General features: G+C 38.4%; 1 protein-coding gene across 1 annotated transcript; it reads left to right on the top strand.

Moving 5' to 3' along the window:
* Nucleotides 1–1,581: 1,581 nt before the first annotated feature.
* Nucleotides 1,582–20,338, top strand: PTK6 (protein tyrosine kinase 6). The gene is made up of 8 exons (XM_074210467.1): nucleotides 1,582–2,215; nucleotides 4,853–4,974; nucleotides 8,616–8,779; nucleotides 11,690–11,843; nucleotides 13,810–13,971; nucleotides 14,792–14,973; nucleotides 17,911–18,064; nucleotides 19,210–20,338. Exons 1-8 carry the CDS (start codon nucleotides 1,980–1,982, stop codon nucleotides 19,395–19,397), a joined length of 1,362 nt encoding a protein of 453 aa, XP_074066568.1. The 5' UTR covers nucleotides 1,582–1,979; the 3' UTR covers nucleotides 19,398–20,338.
* Nucleotides 20,339–21,747: the final 1,409 nt, after the last annotated feature.

Raw genomic sequence — 21,747 nt, 5'->3', positions numbered from 1 at the left:
TTAGCTTGAAATGAAAATCTTGATGTATCCATGCTGACCCTTACTCACACGATGACTCAATCAACCAATAAGCATTTATTAAGTGCCTGCCATGAGCCAGTCAGTCATTGTGTTTGTCTCTGGGGATACAAAACCAAAAATCCTAGCCCTCTAAGAACTTACTTTCTATAAATGGGGATACAGCAAATGTAAACACAGGCATTTATGAAACATATAAAAAATAAATACAAGGACTTTGGGGAGTGGGGGAGAGATAAGGAAAACTTTAATATAGAAGGTGCTGTTTGAGTTTAACTTTAAAGGGAATTGGGGATTATAAAAGGCAGGTATGAGGAAGAAGTACATTCCAGTCATGGCAGACAGCCATTGTCAAGGTTGAGAGATGAGAGATGGAGTGTTGAGAATGAGGAATAGTAAGAAATCCAGTTTGACTGGATCATAAAGTGTATGAATTGGGAGTAACATAAAAGAAGGTAGAAGAGTAGATTGGGATCAGGTTTGTGAAGTGCTTTAAATACCAAGTAGGGAAGTTTATATTTGAACCTAAAAGTAATAGTGAACTATTGGAGTTTACTGAATAGCTATATCTATGTTTTATAGAAAAATCACTTTGATAACTGTATAGAGAAGAATAATCACTTCCATTTCCAAGTGTTCATAAATTATACCTTTTAATAAAAGTTTCTCAAATTGTGGAGAATCATAGGTCTTAGAAATGGAAAGAGCCTGGGACTGTGGGTCAGTACCCAGTATAGAATGCCAGCCCTGGAATCAGGGCTGAGTTCAAATCCAGAATCATATATTTATTAGCTATGTGATCCTGGGCAGGTCATTTAACTATGATTGCCTTCCAGTTCTCTTTCCCCTCTTCCCACAAAAAATAATTAAAAGGAACTATTAACATCATCAGATACTGCCCCTTCACTTTATAAATGAGGAAGCTAAGACCAAAAGAGGTGAAATTAAAGTCAAAGAAACATTTAATGGCAGTGCTTTATAGTTGAACAAAATATCCATTTTGTTTTTCTGATTTTATGTAGTGAAGAATGAAATTCTGAAATTTGCTATCAGTAACCAAAAGGCTGGATGGAAGAGAGGAATGTTGGAAGAATAAATATGTATCATGTTCCAGAGAAAGAGGTAAGACTTGAATGGCTACTCTGGATGTGAATGAAGGTAGATTTATCAGACTGTGAAGACTGACTTTCCTAACTTTGACTCATTAGTCACCTTTCCCTGATCTCTTACAATATGAATCACTGGAAATTACTGCCCATCAAGTGCTATACTCCATGGAGCCCAGAGAGCAATAGCTTAAGGAGGAATGTAACAAATTTATGCTTAAAGGGTGTTGTTCTTGAAGCGATGCACTTTGCTATTGAATTCCTTTTGCAAATCTATCTTAATTTCTCATTTGTTCCTTTCCCTATTACTTTATTGAGTGATCCCTCATTTGCTTCTTCATTTTCTCAATCTTTTGCTTCCTTCTTTTCCTTCTCCAGTCTTGGTCTTACTCCTTGACCATCTAGAAGAGACTTTAGACCAGAAAGAGAAGAAAAATAATAATCTAATAAAAATCAATAAAAATCTCCATCTGGAGAAGTTCCTTTCAGGTCCATCTAAGGTAGTGAGGTCAGGGAGAGGTGTGAATGAGTGTGGAGAGAGTTCCAGGGACCTTAATGTCAAGGTCTAGTTGGGATTCTGGTGTTGTCATATCAGCAGGGGAGTGGCTCACAGGGCAGGTTGCCACTGAAGTCAGAAAGAAGTGGTGCAGCTTTTGTGGGAAGAGCCTGGTAGGTTGGTGGCAATCACTTACTCCTAGTGAGATGTTCTGTCAGGGTGAGGTCCATAGATCAGCTGGGCCAACTTTCCGTTGCCAAAATATTTAAAGTTCCCAGGATATGAGAAATATGTTCTGAGTGACACTTTCCTGAGAGAAAGGAAGATTCCAGAGTCTGAATCCTGAAGCTCCTCTCAAAATGGATTCAAGAAGTCTTTCACATTTGGGTCCCAAATATCTCTATGTTAGTCTCTGGGACTTTGACGCACGGACAGAGGATGAATTGAGCTTTCGAGCTGGGGACCTTTTTCATGTAACAGAGAAGAAGGAAGACTGGTGGAAAGCTACAAAGCTTGATGCTGCCGGAAGGAGTCTGGGGGAAGGCTACGTTCCTCACAATTATTTAGCTGAACAAGAGACAATGGAAACAGAACCGTAAGTAAGACACAGCAGAGGGCAAGAGCCTGGGCTCATTCATCTCTTGGAATCCCATTCTGGGAAGTGGCTTCCTTTGGTATTGGCAAAGGGGCTTAGCATCATAAGATCGTAAATATAGTGCCTGAAAGGTCATTTTATAGATGAGGAAGTTGAAATTCAGAGATCCAAGGTTACGTAGATAGTAAATATCAAAGATTTGTTAATAAGTAATAAAAACAAATAGTAATAATAATAATAATAATAATAAAAAAAGGCTTTGAACTTAGACCTTTGAATTGCAGATTTAGTGCTCTGTTTTCATAACTACCAATCTCAGAGAAGTAGATCAGGTCCAAGTAAAACTCTTGTAGCTTCTCAAAAGAAAAACCAGAGGAAATATGAAAGCAAGTATTGTAGACCTTCAGGTCCTTCCTTGGCACTTGAGGAAGTGAGTTTTTTGAAGGTGGTGAGTATATCCCAAGTGAAAAAGGGTGCAGCATCTAGTAATTTGCTGCTTTTCTTGGTTACTTTCTATTACCCCAAGGAATTATTCTGCATATTGCTGTACAATACTTGGAACTATTGTTGGAACCTTAAAAAGCTATGATGTCAATAGCCTGGGTGCTCCCTTCACCAGTACAGATTAGGTCCATGCCTCAGTGGACAGCTTAAGCAATTGTTGTCTGCAGTCCAATTTTTTTTTGGCATAAATAGGAATGAAGGTTAAAAAAAAAAAGCCTGGATGTCTTTTTCATGAGCGGCAATATGTTAACATTTGATGTGAAATCTGGAACTAGGAAAAGTTGGGTTCAGATTCTACTTCTGATATTTACTGTGTGACCATAGACAAATCACTTAATATCTTTGAACCAAAGACAAGGCTCCATGTTAAAGTCATATATTTTATAATGCAAAGTAGGGGGAGGTCTGATTCTTTTAGGGTCTAATTGAGTGTTCATAGTTTTGTATTTAGGACTGGGAGGAGAAGAGGATAATAACTTTGGAATTCCTTGTTCAGAGAACAGTAGATGAGACCACTAGCCCCACTCTATTGTCATTATGACAAGACGACCAATTGTATTAATTCTGAGTAGGTGAATGGGGCAGCTTGAACTAGAGAGAAATACTACATTGACTTTTCAAAGTCCAAGGAAAGAAGAACATTGCAGGATTCATTTTCCAAATAACCACAAACTGAAATCTCAACCTAGTTAGTGCGGGGAGGAAAATAGTGTTGCAACACCTTCCAGCTTTGTAGGGTGGAGGAACGGGGAGGAGAAAGCTGTGTTGCCAAACACAGGCAGCTGGTTGATAGGTATCCACTCTTGGATTTTTCCCCTCCTACATGACTTCTTTAGGACTTCTGAGGAGCCAGTGCACTCTTGGCATAACAAACTGATGAAGGATGCTGAGCTGACCCAGCTACACTATTAGCCTCAAGGGTTCCCAAATTAATTAGCAAATAAGAAGTTGGGCATTTGAGCTTGTATTGTGTAATTTCATGGCCTATAATCATGGTTTGGACATGAGACCTTGGAACAAAATAAGTTTCCTCCCTACTTTCCTATTCTCCTCCCCGCACCCTCCACTAGTGAGTATGTATAATCAAAGAACACCTATGACCTGAGTTAAGATTTCTTTATGGTTCCTTTACCATCATTGGTTTTCTCCAACATTGGAGTAAGCTCACTCTGACAGTTTGAGAACACAGTTCTTAGAGATTCTGTTGAATATCTTTCACTCTCAGGGAATAGAGGCTGTCAGTAGGAAGTCAAATGTTCCATGAATCTGGCCTAGAAATAAGAGTGAATAATTGTGCAGTTAGTACCATCCAAAGAGTCTAAGGAAGTAACACAAACATGCAGGTGGTATGACCAAGTTGAAACTGTGAAACAAAGGCAGTATACTTTCCCTAGCTCATGGTTCAAAATCATACGTTGGTGTTATTCCTAAGACTTGAAGCCTAGTAATATATCTTGAGGAGCTAGTAGCAAAGAAAGCAACACTCCCTTAGTCAGAGCATACATGTTAATGCTCTTAACTCCCTATGTCCAAGTTCCAAACCCTATCTGTCAAGGGCACTTTTATGACATTTTACTCCTTCTTATTGCCCTTAACTCATTGATTCAGGGCTAATATAATTTTTTCCCTGCACAAGTTTTGGTGTCTTCAACATTTGATAACTTCCTTAATAATATTTTCAATTACTTCTCCTTGGAATACAATCTATTCCAGGTATCATATGTTTCTTAGGTAATTATCTCACTCTGACCTAATGTTGTCTTGCTATTTCAACTTATATGGGCAATGAAGGAGGTGGGTAGAAATCCTCCACACTGGGGTCAATTCAGGTAGAGAATTAGGTGATCAATGGTGAACAGTAAACACTTAATAAATAATGGTTAAGTTAAAATTGAATTTTTGACACAATTTTTCCAGATATAACCACTGCTGTTGCCCCTTCTATCATGTAAATCACTAGGATTGCTTTTGGGCTGTTTTATCATTTTAAGACATTCTATGACTATTACATAATGGATAGAGAATCAGAGAGCCCTCACTCAGAGGGTGCACAAATGATCTTTCTATGGACTAGGACAACTCTGGGGATTTGGTGTTAGGAACAATCTATTTTTCTTTCTCTATTTCTTGCAGGTGGTTTTTTGGGCAGATCTCTAGATCAGAAGCTTTGCACAGGCTCCTTGCAGAAGAGAATGGAACTGGCACCTTCCTCATCAGGATCAGTGAGAAGACAGGAGCAGACTATGTTCTCTCAGGTAAAACTCTTTTCTTTTTCTGATAGAATAGATCACTGACTAGCTGACTTTCCTCTGAAAGTCTGCAGAATTTTATTTGACCCTACTATTTGTCAGTTGACCTGGGATATTTCCACTGCCCCAATCCATCTCTTCTTCTATTTCCTTACTTCTCTCCCTACCCCCCCCCCCCCCAGTAATGGAAAGTGTCACCTTGATAATGTAGGATCCTCCCTCCCACTAATGGTAAGATCTAGTACAAGTAAATTTTCCCAAGACAAACTGGGCTACCTAAAGCATGGTGCAGAAATAGGTAACGCAGTATGCTGGGAAGAATATTGGGCTTGAGCAATATGAATTCTGAACTTTGGTATCTCTTACAGCTATAAGATTTTTTTTTTCATTTTATTTCATCTTGGACAAGTATGAGGTTGGACAAGTCATCTTACTTCCTTTATTCTCACTTTTCCCATGAAGAGGCTAGACTAGATGATTGAAGTTATTGAAAAACAAACTTGAAAAAGTCATGAAATAATGTTGACTGGGGCTACTGTAAATGTTTGCTAGTTAATTTCAACTGAACCCTAACGACAGTAAGGCAATTTTTCTTCTCCTCCCTAATTGATGCCATATCCCACTCATGACAGTAGTAATGTTTCCACACCATTTCTTTTGTCCTTAAACTCCCTTTCTACACCTTCTCTCCTAAGGACCTCAACTTCACTGAACCAAAAAACCAAACTAAAGTCATTTGCTCAAAGTTCCTTCTCTCTTCCTTTTTGATCTCATCCAGGCTGAGATGATGAGGTAGCTTTTCTGTTTGGCAAGGCTAACCCTACATCCTTGATCTCCTACCCCCATCTTATCCTGTAAATTACTCTCACCTTCATCCCCACTCTCTAATCTTACATTTCTCTGTATCCACTGGATCCTTCTTTGCTGTCTACAAACTTTCCCAGTCTCTCCTATCCTTTAAAAATCCTCACTACAATGCTTTATTCACAAGATGTCATTCTATAACTCTCAGCTAAACTACTTGAAAAAGTATGCTACAACATGTGTTTCCACTTCCTCTCCTCTCATTGCCTCCTAAACTCTTTGTATTCTGGCATTCAATTTCATCATTCAAATGAAACTATTCTTGACTGTCAAAGTTGCCAATTTTAAATCTTAGACTTTCTGCAGCATTTGATGTTGTCCTGGATATTGAGTTATTTCTAGGCTTTCATGACATTGTTCTTTCTTGGGTCCCATCCTCCCTGACTAATTGCTGTGTCTTCACCCTTGTCATGTTCACTGAAGGTAGGTGGCCCCAAGGCTCTTCCCTGGATCCAATTCTCTTTTTTTCCCTCTATATTTTCTCTCTCTCTCTCTCTCTCTCTCTCTCTCTCTCTCTCTCTCTCTCTCTCTCTCTCTCTCTCTCTCTCTCTTATCATCAGTTTCTGTGGATTCAATAATCATCTCTATGTAGATGAGTCCTGGGTCTATATATCCTGCCCTAGGCTTTCTCTTGAGACTCCAGTCCTATAGCAATTCTATTAACTTTGAAATATCTTATAGGTATCTCAAACTAATATCCAGAATATAACTCATTTTCACTCACTCTTTCTCCACTTCTGCACTTCTCTTTTACTATCAAGAGAGACTATCTTTCTATCAATTACTCAGAGTTTCAACCCAGGTGTCATCATTAATGCTTCACTTTCTTTCACCATAGCTTCCCCTTCCCCCCAAGCAAAAACCTGTTGCCAAATCTTGTAATGTCTTCCTCTACAGTCTCTGCCACACATGACCCCTTCTCTCTAATCTCACAGTTACAACATCATTTCAGGCCCTTGGACTTTTGCAATAGCCTTAAATTTTTTTCTCTTCTTTAAATATCTCCCTACTCCAATCTATCTTCCACTCAACTGGCAAAGTGATTTTCCTAAAATTTGGATCTGACATGTCAGCTCCCTGATCAATAAATTCCACTGATTCTCTACTACTTTTAGAACCAAGGGTAAAATCATGTTTAGCATTCAAAGCTCTTTGCCATCTGCCCTTACCCTTCTTGTCCAATCTTCTTACATCCTACCTTTCTTTATTTACTTTACTATGCAACCATGTTTGCCATTACTATTTCTTGCACAAGACAATACATCTCCAGCCTCCAAATCTTAGCATTGATTGTCTTACATGCAACCTCTCCCCTGATTCTTAGAATTCTTGACTACCTTTAAGACTTAATTTTTTCTGGTCTTCCCAGCTGCAAATACTACCTTCTCTATAGTTACTATTTATTTGGTCTCTATTAATTGTGTATATTCTAATTTATATATGTCCCATCAGAACATAAGATTCTTGAACACAAGAACCATTTTTGCTTTTCTTTGTATCTTCAGTACTGAACACAGTAACTAGAAAATAGGAAATACCTATTAAATGTTTGTTTGATTGATGACATCTAATGTCCCTACCAGCTTTAAATTTGTGATCCTCTGAATCTATGATCATTTTAAGTATCTGTGAATTAAAACAAAATCTGCTTAGGACCAGTTTTAAAAGTGAGATCTAGGCTATCATTTTAGCTTTGATTCTTACTTGATTAAATATGTTGGGTATTCCCTAAATTCTAGGAAGTATAGGTAGGTGGAATAGAAGTTAGAGCACTGGACCTGGAGTTAGGAAGACTCATTTTCCTGAGTTCCTGGCTTCAGACACTTATTAGTTGTGTAACCCTAGTCAAGTCATTTAATACTGTTTGCTTTATTTTCCTTATCTGTAAAAACAAGAAGGAAACAACAAGCCATTCCCATAACTTTGCTTAGAAAACCCTAAATGAGGCCAGAGGGTCAGATATAACTTTACATTAACAAAATTCTAGGGAAGCTATGGCATCTCCCATAATTAATTCAAATTCAAATTGAAATTAATACAAAGGATTATAAGAAGTCCATAAGCAAAACTTGAGGGAAGCTGGGGGTTAGAGGGGTGACATTCCAGGTAAAAGGAACCATTTGCGTGAAGTCAGAAAGGCAGGAGATAGAATATCACATGCAAGGGACCATTAGCAGGTTAGACTGAAAGGACTAGAGAGGGAATGAAAGGGAATTATATTAATTAGGATAAGAAAGATAGGTAGAAGCTAGATTGTGCCAAGTTGAGTATTTTGTATTTTATAAGAGAAAGCCAGAGGGAGTCATTGATTTTTTTTTTTAGTAGAAGATGGCAAAGTCAGATCTGTGCTTTAGGAATTTAGCAACTAGGTGGGGGATGGAATCTTCCTTAAGATTCTTAGAGCTCACAATCACTTTGTCTCATAGCATTTTGAAGAAGATATGAATCAAAACATATTCTCAAAACGATAAGAAGGGGAGGCTAAGTTGTTTTTCAATTCATACAGAATCTGGGAGAGAAGCTCTAGCTTCTTGATATTTTACCAGGTACCTTGCTGCCTCTTCCACATTTCTGGACATAGAAGTTGAAAGGCCTTTGCCTTTATGGATGCAAAATGTATTTCCTCTGAAAAACATGTAGCCCTTATAGGTACTGGTGGGCACTGATTTGAATTTGTTCTATCTGCCAGTATTGGATTTGGGGAGCTCTCCAGTTTTCAAAAAGGATTGTTATGTATATTTATCTTTTTTTTCCCCTCCTTTTCCCTTTTTTGGATTTCAAAGTTCGTGACAACCAGATTGTGAGACACTACAAGATCTGGAGGAATGCTGAGGGAAGATACCATATGAACTCGGCTATATCCTTCCCTGATCTGGATGGCCTAGTGCAGTATCACAAAAGTAAGACTCTATCACATGGCCTGAGGCTCACCACAGCCTGTTTGAAGGTAAATTGAGGTCTGGATCAGGACTCTGTTCCAAGTGTTGACTGGGAGGACTAACTCCCCTAACCAGACTATTGAGTACCCAGAGTGGGTGCTTTGTGGGGACTTGGAGAACTTTTGCAGTAAATCATTTACTTCTAATTTAGCCACTTTGTCACAGTCCCTCAGTCAGTCCAACTAGATTTGCAAACCTTTCCTGAGATGTTCATTTTATCATCATATCCTCCCCCCATTCATATGATTTTTAAACTGTTATGTCTTGTTTTGGTGAAATTTGTAAGTGTTGTAAGTCCTATCTACTGTAACCATGCAAGATCTTTTCTCAATAAAATTTGTCAACTGCAGAGAGAATCTAGAATCAGCTGGTCTTTTAGGTTCTTGGAAAGGGGATCTGGGAATTGTATTGGGAGGGGCTGGGGGATCTTAATGGCATAAGACTGTCTTGGAGCAAGGGAAGAACTGGGACAAGGGCAGTGGGAGAATTGCCAGAATCTTCATCCCTCACTTAGTCTGGGGACCAATGACAGACCACCTCTTCTCTCTCATACTAGAACTCTTGTGGAATGAATAAATTAGAGCCTAGTATGGAATGAGCAAAGGGGTGGGTGGAAGAATCAGAATGCTGATTTATTTAGAATTTGATTCTCAAACCCAAAAAGAATCTCTTTTTATACACAAGTGAGGCATCTTCTTAGCTGTTTTTCAATATTGGTGATTAGTGATGGCAAGTGAAGGTTTTTTGTTCCTGAGAATTTTGTTTAAGGAATCCACAGTGTCTGGCGGTATAAATGATAGTCATTAGTTTATTATTATTATTATTATTATTATCATCATCATCATTATCATTATATTACTAGAGATAGATTATTTAGAGAATATCTGTAGAGAAAGATCCCCAAACTCAAAACTTGGGGTTGGGGGCCTCTTGCTAAGGAGCACTTTTAGAAATTTATGTAAATAAAGATCAATTCTAGGCAACAAACATTTTTAAGTGCCTATGAAGTACATGGCCATTTGACTGGTGCTGGCAATATAATGACAAAAACAAGATTATCTTTGTCTTCAAAGAGCTTACCTACTATTGGGAGGAGAGGTTGATTAGTTTCTATCACATCATTGTTGATGAGACATATTCAGTCATGACCGACTCTTCATGATCCCATTTGGGGTTTTCTTGGCAAAGGGACTGGACTGGTTTTCTATTTTCTTCTCCAGCTCATTTTACAGATAAGGAAACTGAGGCAAATAGAGTTAAATGACTTGCCCAGGATCAAATAACTAGTAAGTATCTGAGGTCAGATTTGAACTCAGAAAGAGAAGTCTTCCTTACTCTGTTTCCAGTACTCTGTTCACTGCACCACCTAGCTGCCCACCACATTTAGACAGATTAAGTAAATAAAAAAATCATTTCAAAAGGGGGAGTTGGAAGAAGAATATTAGCAGTGGGGGGGTGAGATGGATCAGAAAGTTCTTGAATAAGAGGCTACACATAATCTATATTTTGAAGGAATCTAGGGCTTCTAAGAGACAAAGGTGAGGATTCCAGATATAGAATACTACTTAAGAGAAGGAATGTCATGTACAAGTCTAGTTTGAATGAAATGGAGGGAGTGCAAAGGGGAAATGACATGAAATAAAACTGGAAAGGTAGGTAGAAATCAGATAGTAAAGGTCTTTAAATTCAAAAATAAGGATTTCATATTTTATCATACAGGCAATAGGTAGTTATTGAATATTTATGCATAAAGGTATGACTTGGAATAATCACTTTTGCAGGAGTATGAAGATGGAATTGAATAGAGAAAGATTAGAAGCAGTGAAATCAATTAGGAAGCAACTGCAATAAATAATCCATTCCAGAACTGATGAGAATTTGAACTAGGACAGTGACTATGTGAGTGTAGAAAAGGGAACAGATGAAAGATTATAGATTGAAAGATTCAGAATTGGATGGGAATTTAGAAGTCATTGAGGGAGTTCTTTAAGAAGATTTCAATGATTTACTCAAGGTCATGTGGTTTGTGGGAGGTGGGATATGAACAGAATGACTTCAAGTCTAGTACTCAACCCACTATTCTATACTTCCAAAGATTATGTGTAGGTAGCAATGACATGACTTGGGAACTGACTGGATATGTGAGATGAGAGAGAGGGAAAGGTTAAGGACAACTCTAAGGTTTTCAAATTGGAGATCTGGAAGACTACTGGTTCTCTCATTAGAAATAGGAAGGTTTAGAGGAAAGAGGAGTTCAAGTAGAAATAAAAGAAGTTCTCTTTCAGTTACCTTAAATTTGAGTTGCCTATAGGATATTCAGTTGGAGATATCTAGTAGATAATCAGTATATCAGGACTAGAGTTCAGAAAAGAGATTAAGACTCTTTATTTTGATTTGGGAATGATCAGCTTTGATAAGATTGAACCTACCGGAACCCATCACTGACAGATAATCCATAGAGAGAATAAAAATAAAAATTATTATGTGCCTATTATGTGTCCTCCACAGGCTTGGTGTGTTCACTTGCCAAGGTGATGATATGCTTCTGGGTGCCTGTGGTATAGTAGATATTCAGGAACAAAGTCAGATCAGACTGTCATGGGAAATTTAGGTTATATAATATTGAATTAAAATGTATAGACCTGGGTTCCAGAACTAACTCTTCTACTTGCCACCTATGTGAGTTTAAGTAAGTCATCTGTTTTCTCTGGGCTATGATTTTTTCCATCTATAAAATGGAGGTATTAAGTGTCCTAGATGATCTCTATGGGATTTTCCATCTTTACATTATAATTTCTGGGTTTCAAAGGAGTCCAAGAATCTATTCATCCTGCTCAGCCAGCTTTAGAGTAAGTTCTTAATCATACTCTCCTCCCTTGGGTGTAACCAGCTTCCAACCTCTTCCTGTGTTTCTATAGTATGAATCAAAACCATTGCCTCACTGGGATGACTGGGAAAGACCCAGGGAGGAGTTTAGCCTGACCAGGAAGCTGGGCTCAGGATACTTCGGGGAAGTCTTTGAAGGATACTGGAAAGAGAAAGTCAAAGTAGCCATTAAGGCCATTGCCAAGGGTAAGTACCATTCTTCTTGACTGGGTGGTCATAATTTAACCTTGGTTTTTATTTGGATAAAACTCCCTCAGTATGACATTCTCCATACTCTTGTTCTCACTATTCCTCTTCCTTTGACAGAGAATTTCCTGGGAACCCTTAAGAAAAAGACTTCCAGGGGTAGCTAGCTGGCACAGAGCACTGACCCTGAAACCAGAATCACCTTAGTTTAAATTCATCCTCAGATACTGAACCTTACTAGCTGTGTGACCTTGGGCAAGTCACTTAACCTATTATCTTGCAAACAACAAATAAAAAAGACATTTACTTTTACTGCTAATTTCTTTGAGGAGTTTATCTCTTTGATCTTTTTTGCTCTCATTTTTAATCTCTCTCTTTATCTATTGTCTCCTTTTTTGTCATCTACTAAATCCAGATCTCACTCAGAGGCATCTAATTGACCCAGGAAATAAAGTCAAGATGATCTGAGTTCAGATCTGATCTCAGACACTTAACTAGTTGTCTGACAATAAACAAATCACTTAACCTCTATCTGCCCCAGTTTCCTCAATTGTAATATGGGAATAATAAAAGCATTTCCCTCCCAAAGTTGTTGAGGATCAAATGAGATAATAGTTATAAAAATCATTTAGCACAGTGCTGAGTAAATGCTTCTTTCCTTGAAAATTCTTACTTTGACTTTATCATCTTCTCATTCTATCATTCCATATCTTACCTCCTTTTGATAACCAAACTCCTAGGAAAAGTCCCCCATATTACCTCCACTTCCTTTCTTCCTACTCCACAGTCTGTTGTAATATGACTCCTGACCCAATTAATTGACTGAAGCTTCTCCCTCAATGTTACCAGCAATCTCTTAATTGTATAAGTATCCTGAACCTCTTCTGCCCTTGAATTTTCTGTCTTATACATATCTAATCAGAGGTAGAAGGTCTCAACCTTTCTCAGTCCCCTCTGTTTTTGTTGGAGGTCTAAGGGGATCTCACGCCCCCACCATATACCATATATTTTCAGTCAGGGAAAGGAGTCCAATCTCTCTTCTTTCAACCTAGTCCACATCTGTTCAAGTCTTGTTAGGGAAGAAGGATCCCTCTCCCTTGCCACTTCACTCAGCCTCTTATCATTTATTTGTAGTACTTGTACCTTCCTTAAGAGATCTTGTATTTGCTTATGAATAAATGACTAGAAGACCATTTAAATGTCTATGATTTTCCAGTGTACTAGATGCTAGGGACAAAAATACAAAAGTTTAACAATCTCTCAACTCAAGGCATTTATATTTTAATAGAAGTAGACAACCTACCTAAGAACATTGTGGCTAGGGAAGGGAATTTTGGCCTTGGGAGTCATGGGAATGGTGAATGGAACCATATGGCAGTAGATTGTCAGCATCTTTCTGTAAACTATGGTAGTATGGATCTGATTGCTATTACCAATCTAAGAAGTGGAAAGTTGGATCAGGTCATACACTTGAAAGCAGGGTATATAAAGGATACCAAACACATCGGACTATAGAATGGATTAGGTATGATGGCACTCACTGAACAATTAGCTTGGCTAAGCCATAGTGGAGTTCCGAAATGGATTTCAGTCCTCCAAGTTGGGGGGGGGGGTGTGAATTATTTAATCTGTTTATATCTCGTTTCCCCTAGGACAATATCTAAGGTAGAGACTGTTTCTGTTTTTTTTTTTAATATCCTCAGCATCTAACATAATACCATGTACAATAAAGATATCTAATCAGTCCTTTGTTGATTGATGAAGGAATTGGAGTAAATCATTCTTTCCTTTTAGCTCTAAATCTTGAGATGCACTTTTTTCACAGGACCTGATACAATATTCCCTTTGATTCAGGACTGCTCTAAGAAGTTATCCCAGAAGGAATTTCTTCCCTTTCCCCTGAATATTGTAATTATTTAGGAAGTTCAAATAAATTCACTTCATGGCTGACTTTCTATTCCTTTAGATGACTTGATGCACCAGAAGACTTTCTACTCAGAGATTGAGGTCATGAAGAAGCTGCGCCACAAACACATTCTCTCTCTGTATGCTATCTCTTCCACTGGGGACCCTGTCTACATCATCAGTGAACTGATGCCTAAAGGCAACCTTCTGGAACTCCTTCGAGGTAAGAACAGGAAGAGACAGTCAATAGATCAGGATCTGACCTACAAAACACTGAGTCTGGGAGAAGAGGGCCTGATATGATACATAGATAGAGATGGCCCACAAGAATGACCTTCCTGCTTGATTCAAGAGTAATGTCTTCTTTGTCTCTGGCTCTCACTAGTCATTCTTTCCCTAATAATAGGTGCTTAGTGAACTCTGACCTGAGCTAAAGAGATTGTGATGAATGGAACTGTGATGAATGGAAAAGGATTTCTGTGAACTCAGACTTAGATTTAAGTCTTGACTCTACTAGGAGAGCTGAGCAAGTCAATCCCCCATTCTGGGACTCAGTTAATTTCATTTATCAAATGGGATAGTAGAAAATAACTGGATAATTTTAAAATAGCTTGTAACTGACTTTTTTTTTTAATTTTGGCTCTTCTATATATTACATATGTGATCTTGGATAAGTCCCTTTACTCCTCTGGGTTTCAATTATTTCTGTAAAATGAGAGGATTAGACTAAATTCCAAATTCTTTGATCCTTTCCATGTTTTTGTGATTCCATGAAAAGAAAAGTAGCAAAGTAAGTGTTCTCCTCATAGACATTCTATAATACACGACAAAACATAAGAGAATGTATGTTTTGAATAAGCCAGAATTTTAAATGTATCCATCTTTTAAGTTCTATCCACTTTTATAGATGATATTCATTCCATCCTTTTCCTCCTTTACTGTTTTTTGTCACATTCCTATGATCATCATCTGTCTCTTTTAATTGACCTGGTTGAACAACTATGGCAAAGAGCAATGGAGGCTGTATTCTTTGTCTCTCATAGATCCTGAAGGAGCAAAACTGCCCACCACAGAGCTTGTGGACATAGCATCTCAAATATCAGAAGGCATGTGCTACCTTGAATCAGAGAATTATATTCACCGAGATCTGGCTGCTAGAAACATCCTCGTGGGGGAAAATAACATTTGCAAAGTGGGAGACTTTGGACTGGCCCGACTTATCAAGGTAAAAACTTCAGATTCCAAAGCCTTCATCTCAAGCAGAGGACTCCTTCCACAATTGCTAATTTGGTTATGTTAAAGGTCAAATTGGGGGGGGGGGTGCAGTGGATAAAGCACTGGCCCTGGAGTTAGGAGTGCCTGGGTTCAAATCTGGTCTCAGACACTTAATAATTACCTAGCTGTGTGGCCTTGGGCAAGCCACTTAACCCCATTTGCCTTGCAAAAACCTAAAAAAAAAAAGGTCAAATTGTATTCTTCACATTCACAGTGTTGTTCATTATAACATTAACATTACTATGCTATCTGAGCAGAAGTATTATAAGGAAGCAGACTGAATCAAGAAAGGAAGGGCTAAGATTCAGTAGAAAGCACTTTGTATTTCATGTCAGAGGACTTTGGTTCAAAACTCGGTTCTGTTACTTTGATACCTGTGTGCCTTGAGCAACTCACTTATGAGTTTTTATTTCTTCATCTGTAAAATAAAGGTGTTAGACTAACTGCTTCTAAGGTCCCTACTGACTCTAACTCTATGATCCTATGATTCTCAACTAATGGATAGCTGTCCTTAGTGCTGACTGAAGTACAGATACTCTGTTTGAACCAAACTGAACTACCTCATTGTTTCTCACATATGACATAGACTTTCCTACCTTCAGAATCTGGATCACATTGTTTACTCCAAATGGAGTATCCTTTCTACATGTAGCCTATTCAGAATTCTTGTTGTTCAATCATTTCAACTCTTTGTGAGGCCATTTGGAATTTTCTTGGCAAAGATACTTGAGTGTTTGTCATTGCCTTTTCCAGTTCATTTAACAGAGGACTGAGACAAATAGTGACTTTCCCAAGTTCACACAGATAGCAAGTCAAGGGTTAATTTGAACTCACAAAGATGAGTTTTCCTGACTAGGCCTAGGCCTGGTACTCTCTCCATTGTACCACCTAGTGCTTAAAAGACTAATTCACATTTTTCCTCTTCTATAAAGTTTTTCTTGACTTCTTCAGCACAGAGTGATTTCTCCATCCAATGACCTCTTCTTACAGTATTTATTATCTGTTCTAGATCTCTGGCATATATAACTGACGGCCTAGTTATCTCCTCTGTGACCTCCACATTTTGTCTACTTAGCTAGATAGTAAACTACTCAAGGACAAAAATCATGCTTGATTGTCACACTTGGTGCAATGCACCTCAATGAACTGATTCAGATTTATAAGCTCTTATGAAGCTATCATTCACTGTTCCAGAGATCATTTCTTTCCTCATAGAATTTCAAATTAGTAGAGGAATACAACACATAGAGAAATAGTTCTAATACAAAATAGCACAAGCTAAGTGCATAACAGAAATAGGAATAATTTACTATGTGAAGTCAGAGAGGAAAGATTATTCCTAAAAATTATAGAAGGTTTCATTATATAGGTTCCATTTGAGTTGGTCTTTAAAAGTTGGGCAGAAATTTATTGAGGAAAAAATAAATTCCTACCCATGAAAACTTCAAGGGATAGTGGAGGATTGAAGGGCCTGGTATGATATGGTTCATAGGGTTACAAAGAGTTGGATATGATTCAATGACTGAACAACCGAACAAAAGGGAATTTACTGGGCTTTTGCTGGGGTGAGGGGGCTGAGAGAAAAAATATTTAGACATAGAAAACAAGGAATTGGAGAGGAGGAAGCACAATCATGAATAGGAAGTGGTAAGGAGTCCAGTTTAACTGGAACATAATGTTCCTGGAAAAGAGCATCATGAGATAAGACTAGAAAAGTGATGTGGTGCCAGCTTGAATGCCAGGCAAAAAGTGTTTGAATTTTATCTTTGGTACACAATAAAGAGCCATAGAAGATATTTGAGGAGAGAAATAATATGATCAGATTTGTACAAAGGAAGACTAACTGACCCCCTATAAATATCAGCATAAGACCCTCACAATGTCTAGAAAGTCCAGGTATCCTTTTCCCACCAAGGACTGCTAGAAACAGTTTGCCTTACATTGATATTAATTTTAAGTTTGCAAATAATTTCACAAAACTTGTCTTTTAATTAATTCATGGACTCTTCCAACTAGGTAGATAGCGTTATTATCACCATCATTTTACAGAGGAGGCAACTGAGGAATAGGATAGACTGAGGAACTGGGAAGATGTGATGGCATCTAGTCTCATCCTGCCACATGTAGAAGTTTCTCAATTTTATCCAAGTATTCATTTATTTAACATTAAATATCTCCTATATGCAAAGCACTGAGGACAAAAAGATAACTAGGACAAAGACATATTCTTAATTATTGAAACATATTCTTAAGGAGTATATAACCTAATAATTCTGCTTCCCCCCCCCCCACCCATATTCCAAACTTTGGTAGTCTCTTTCTGCTTTTAATGCTATACTACTGAGAGATTCCTGGTTTTTCATAAGTATCAGAAAGAATGATCACTTATAAATAGTGGCATATGAGGTCAATCCTCCAGTCACAGTAATTTAGAAAAGTAGTTCAAAACAATTGGAAAATGGGGGAGTTATGGGCTCCATAGTAAGTCTGCCAAATAATATTCTTTAGGGGAAATTTCATTTCAATTGCTATGAACAGTTAAACAACATATGACATTTTCATGTAGAGTTTCATACCTGCCCTAAGACCAGACACATCCTGGGCCAGCTTGGTGGTTAGAGTACCTTGCCTGGAGTCAGGAAGTCCTGAATTTAAATCTGACTTCACACTTCTACTAACTGTGCTCTGTGCAAGTGATTTAACCTGTCTGTCTCAGTTTCTTCATCTGTAAAATAGGGATTATAGTAGTGCTTCCCTCTCAGAGTTGCTGTGAAAATGAGATATTTTTAAAAAATGCTCAGGGCAGTGTCTAGCACATTGTAGGTGCTATATAAATATTAACTATGTTATTATCCTCCTTGTCTTAAAATTTTTTTTGTGTTTACAGGATGATATGTATCTTTCCTATGCACAAAACATCCCCTACAAATGGACAGCACCAGAAGCTCTGTCCTATGGGCATTATTCAACTAAATCTGATGTCTGGTCCTTTGGAATTCTTCTCTATGAAATATTCAGTGGTGGACAAATACCCTATCCAGGTATTGCATTCTCTTAACTACAAACAGAAAGACAAAGGAATACAAATGGATGGTGGCAGGGTTCTATGAGTGCTTCCTGCAGGGGTCCCATAACCTCTGACAGAGATATGGCCAAGAAAATAGGGGAGAGTTCAGAAAATATTGTCAAGAATTCAACTCTTGTGATACAGAGCCATTACTTCCCAGTCTTTGTGGTACTTTTTACCAAATACTTTAGGTACTTAAAGGTTTTTTGGTTTTACTGGTTTTCTTGTTCTCCTTTCTGTCAGTAAACAGTCTAAAATCACAATATAAAGGCCAATTTAAGAGCATTATAGCTCAGGGGCCTGGGCTCTGCCTAATTTAATATGCTAACTTTAGGCATATTCAAAATGGAAACTAGTAACTTTGCAGGGCTATTGGCAGCAAATGCTGCCATCATGCCCCTAGATCAACTTCCCATAGACCAACAGCAGGCAAAAATGAGTTTTGGGCTCTGATATCCCTAAGGCAATAAGCCAAAGGCAGAAGGAAGATTTTTTTTTTTTGCCATGATCCAAAGATCTGATAGACTCAGTGGCCAGTCACCTCAGATGCCAGGGGAAGAATGGAGTTCAATGCAATTATATTATTTTTCTGGTCTTTCTTGGTTATCAAACTATAAAACTTGTTATTTTAAATTTTGCCTCAAAGTCTAATGGTTAGAAACACTATTTGCCCCTTATTTTCCCTAGAGAGAATGTCAGACAATTAAACTCTCCTAGAGAGGTCAGATGTGGTGTGGAGTAGTGGGGTGTTTTATATAATATTGGGGAAAACCTGTACTTCTGATCCATGAGGAATTCATGTACCCTCCCTTATACTTAATTTTATGTATAAAATAGAGATAATCTGACTTTTACAAAGTGTTTTAAAAATACAGGCAATTGGGGGCAGCTAGGTGGCGTAGTGGATAAAGCACCGGCCCTAGAGTCAGGAGTACCTGGGTTCAAATCCGATCTCAGACATTTAATAATTACCTAGACATGTGGCCTTGGGCAAGCCACTTAATCCCATTTGCCTTGCAAAAAAAACCTAAAAAAAAAATACAGGCAATTCATTATGCCCAGAAATTCTTTTGTCTAAAGCAGTAGTCCTTATCCTTTTGCTTTCTTTTTCTCCTTTAGGGATGTCCAATAATGAGGCTCACATGAAAGTCCTAGGTGGGTTCCGGATGCTCCGCCCCAAAAAATGCCCACCCTCCATCTATGACCTAATGTGTAAATGCTGGACTCTGACTCCAGAAGGAAGACCCTGCTTCAAAAAACTCAAAGAAAAACTCATTAGCTTCACCAATTACGAAAACCCACTCTGAACTGAGGACCTGCCTAAAAGACAAAATTTGATGCTTTCTTACTTACCACCAAACTTCTCTCCCAGGTACCCTATGAACAAGCTCAGTGGTCTTCCTTCCCCCAGGATCGGGAAATTTGGGCACATAGAAGTTCCATGGGGACTGTGTCTGAAGGCAATGTGGCCTAGTGGAAAGAATATTGCAGACCTTGAGACTGAAAACCTGGATTTGAGTCTGGTCTCTAACAGGTACCAATTGTACAGACTTCCAAGAATTACTCCATTTCTCTGGGCCTCAGTTTCTTCTCTGTAAAATGGGAATAATAATATTCATGCTACCTCTCTCACAGGGTTGTTGTGAGGAAATCATTATTTAAACCTTAAAGTTCTATGGAACTGTTAGCTGCTGTGGTTACTGATGTGCCTCACCCCAGCTCCAGTCTGTCCGGCTGGGTGTGTGTTGTGTGTGCAAAGCAAAAAGTCACTAGACATATATAAATGCACTATGGTCAGAGCACAGCTGACCTTCAAAAGCACCTAGAAAACAAAGTGGTTGATTTGCTTCTATGTCATTTACTAAAACTTTGCTGTTATCAATGAATAAATTTCATTTTCAATGAAACAAGACTCTTCCCCAAAATAGGCTTAAAGCTACAGGGAATACTTATGAGAAAAATCAGAAAATGGAAATTCAAATTTTCTGAGGCTTTTGATCAAGAGACCATGTGATACAATGAAAAATGCATTGGATTGGCACCAGCAGATCTGTCATCTTGAGCAAGTCACCTACAACTTCCAGACATTAATTTCCTCACATATAAAAGGAGAGGGGTTGGATATGATGCTTCTCAGGTCCCTTCTTGCCTAATATGAGCTGTTTTTCATGCTTTACTGTTTGGAACAGAAAAACTCAGGCCCTGGGGAGAGAATCTTAGGATAAAATAATAAATCTGTGCAATCAGGAAAGACAAAGAGGTCATTAATTCTTTCTGTCTTCTAAATTCCAATTCAGGTTTTGTCTAGTTTGGGTTTTGGCAGGGCTAGAACCTGAGTCTAAAGCTAATATTAGATGGAAATTCCAGCAACTCTCCTATAATCCTGATTCTTACTTCCCTCAAAAGTCTGTTGACAAGCAAGATAACACTTGGGAAGGTAGTTTATGTTCTCTCTGTGAATTGTAAGACTTGGACCATATAGTCTGTAAATATTGTTGTTCACAAGTTAATAACTTCCTGCCTTTCTACTTTTCAATGTGTAGGGAAAGAGTGAAACTGTTGGAGGGAGGACTGAGGAAAAAGTAACCTGGATTTGGAGTCAGAAAATGTGACAGTCAAATTCTCTTCGTCACTTACCTTCATCAAGTCACTTAATTTCTTGGGGCCTCATTTTCTTCATCTGTAAAATGAGGGGATTGGACTAGCTGATCTCTAGACTACTTAACAATTTTATGTCTATTATCTAATGATCCTTGGATATCTGTCAAAGGTGGCAGAGCAAGCTCTCTGAGACTGCAGCCCTGATGATTCTTGGGGATTAGGAGTAGAGTGAATAGGCCCTGAACTATGATCATTCAGGTGACTACTTGAAGATGGTCCAGCCCTCTCTGGACAGAATTTATTTGAAGTGTTTGCAGCTATTTGGCCTTTGGCATCTAGGTTCTTAAATCTGGATCCAAGTACTAAGTATCCATTATGGCCTGATATCTCTTTCATTCCACTAGTGCAAGTGAGAAAATTTGTTCAAATGGCCCTTTGACTATGAAAATATAAGCTTTCCTCACCATTGACCCAATTGGAAATGAGCTGGGATTTGAGTTACCTCTCTCATGGGAATAATTGCTTGTGTTAAAGTCAGTTGTTTATGGGAAACCTTTCTCTTCCTCCCAAATTCCTGTGCAGGTTCTAAGCAGAAGCACATCCTAGTCATTCTACCAGTGCCCACTCTGACAGAGAAGTTGGTAGGCAGGTCCTGTTCATGGCTTGGAGGGTTGCTCCATAATTGGAGGTCATTGGTCCCTCTTAGCTCTTATGCCAGGGTAAAAAAAAGACTGTAAAATGAACTAGGTCAGTCATACCTTATAGAATACTAGACACCATCAAGGGTAGTTGACTGGGTGGGGGAGAGTGGCACCCCTGAAAGTTCCAGTGACCAATGCTGACAGAGCTAGCAGCTAGTTCCAATCTAACAAAGGTTGTTTATAAGCAGGAATTGAGGTTTAAAAGAAGCCAATTGTTCTTCTGCCCTAGGACATATTTGACTGAAGGGCAGACCTGCATCCTGGTGGTAGGATTTAGGCAATGCCAGTCCCCAGGACTGCTTTCCTGTTCATTGCAGTTATGACCTACATCTATCCACTCTCCCTTCCCTATAGA

This window comes from Macrotis lagotis, chromosome 1 (assembly GCF_037893015.1).
Source record: "Macrotis lagotis isolate mMagLag1 chromosome 1, bilby.v1.9.chrom.fasta, whole genome shotgun sequence".
Lineage (NCBI taxonomy): Eukaryota > Metazoa > Chordata > Mammalia > Peramelemorphia > Peramelidae > Macrotis > Macrotis lagotis.
The sequence above is the reverse complement of the archived record's forward strand: the minus strand, read 5'-3'. Positions and strand labels throughout refer to the sequence as shown.

Excerpts from the sequence above, each read along its gene's own strand:
- PTK6 (XM_074210467.1), top strand. The coding sequence starts at position 1,980 with ATGGATTCAAGAAGTCTTTCACATTTGGGTCCCAAATATCTCTATGTT. Across the intron at positions 13,972-14,791 it reads CCTTCTGGAACTCCTTCGAG|ATCCTGAAGGAGCAAAACTG; the intron begins GTAAGAACAGGA and ends TGTCTCTCATAG. Across the intron at positions 14,974-17,910 it reads GACTGGCCCGACTTATCAAG|GATGATATGTATCTTTCCTA; the intron begins GTAAAAACTTCA and ends TTGTGTTTACAG.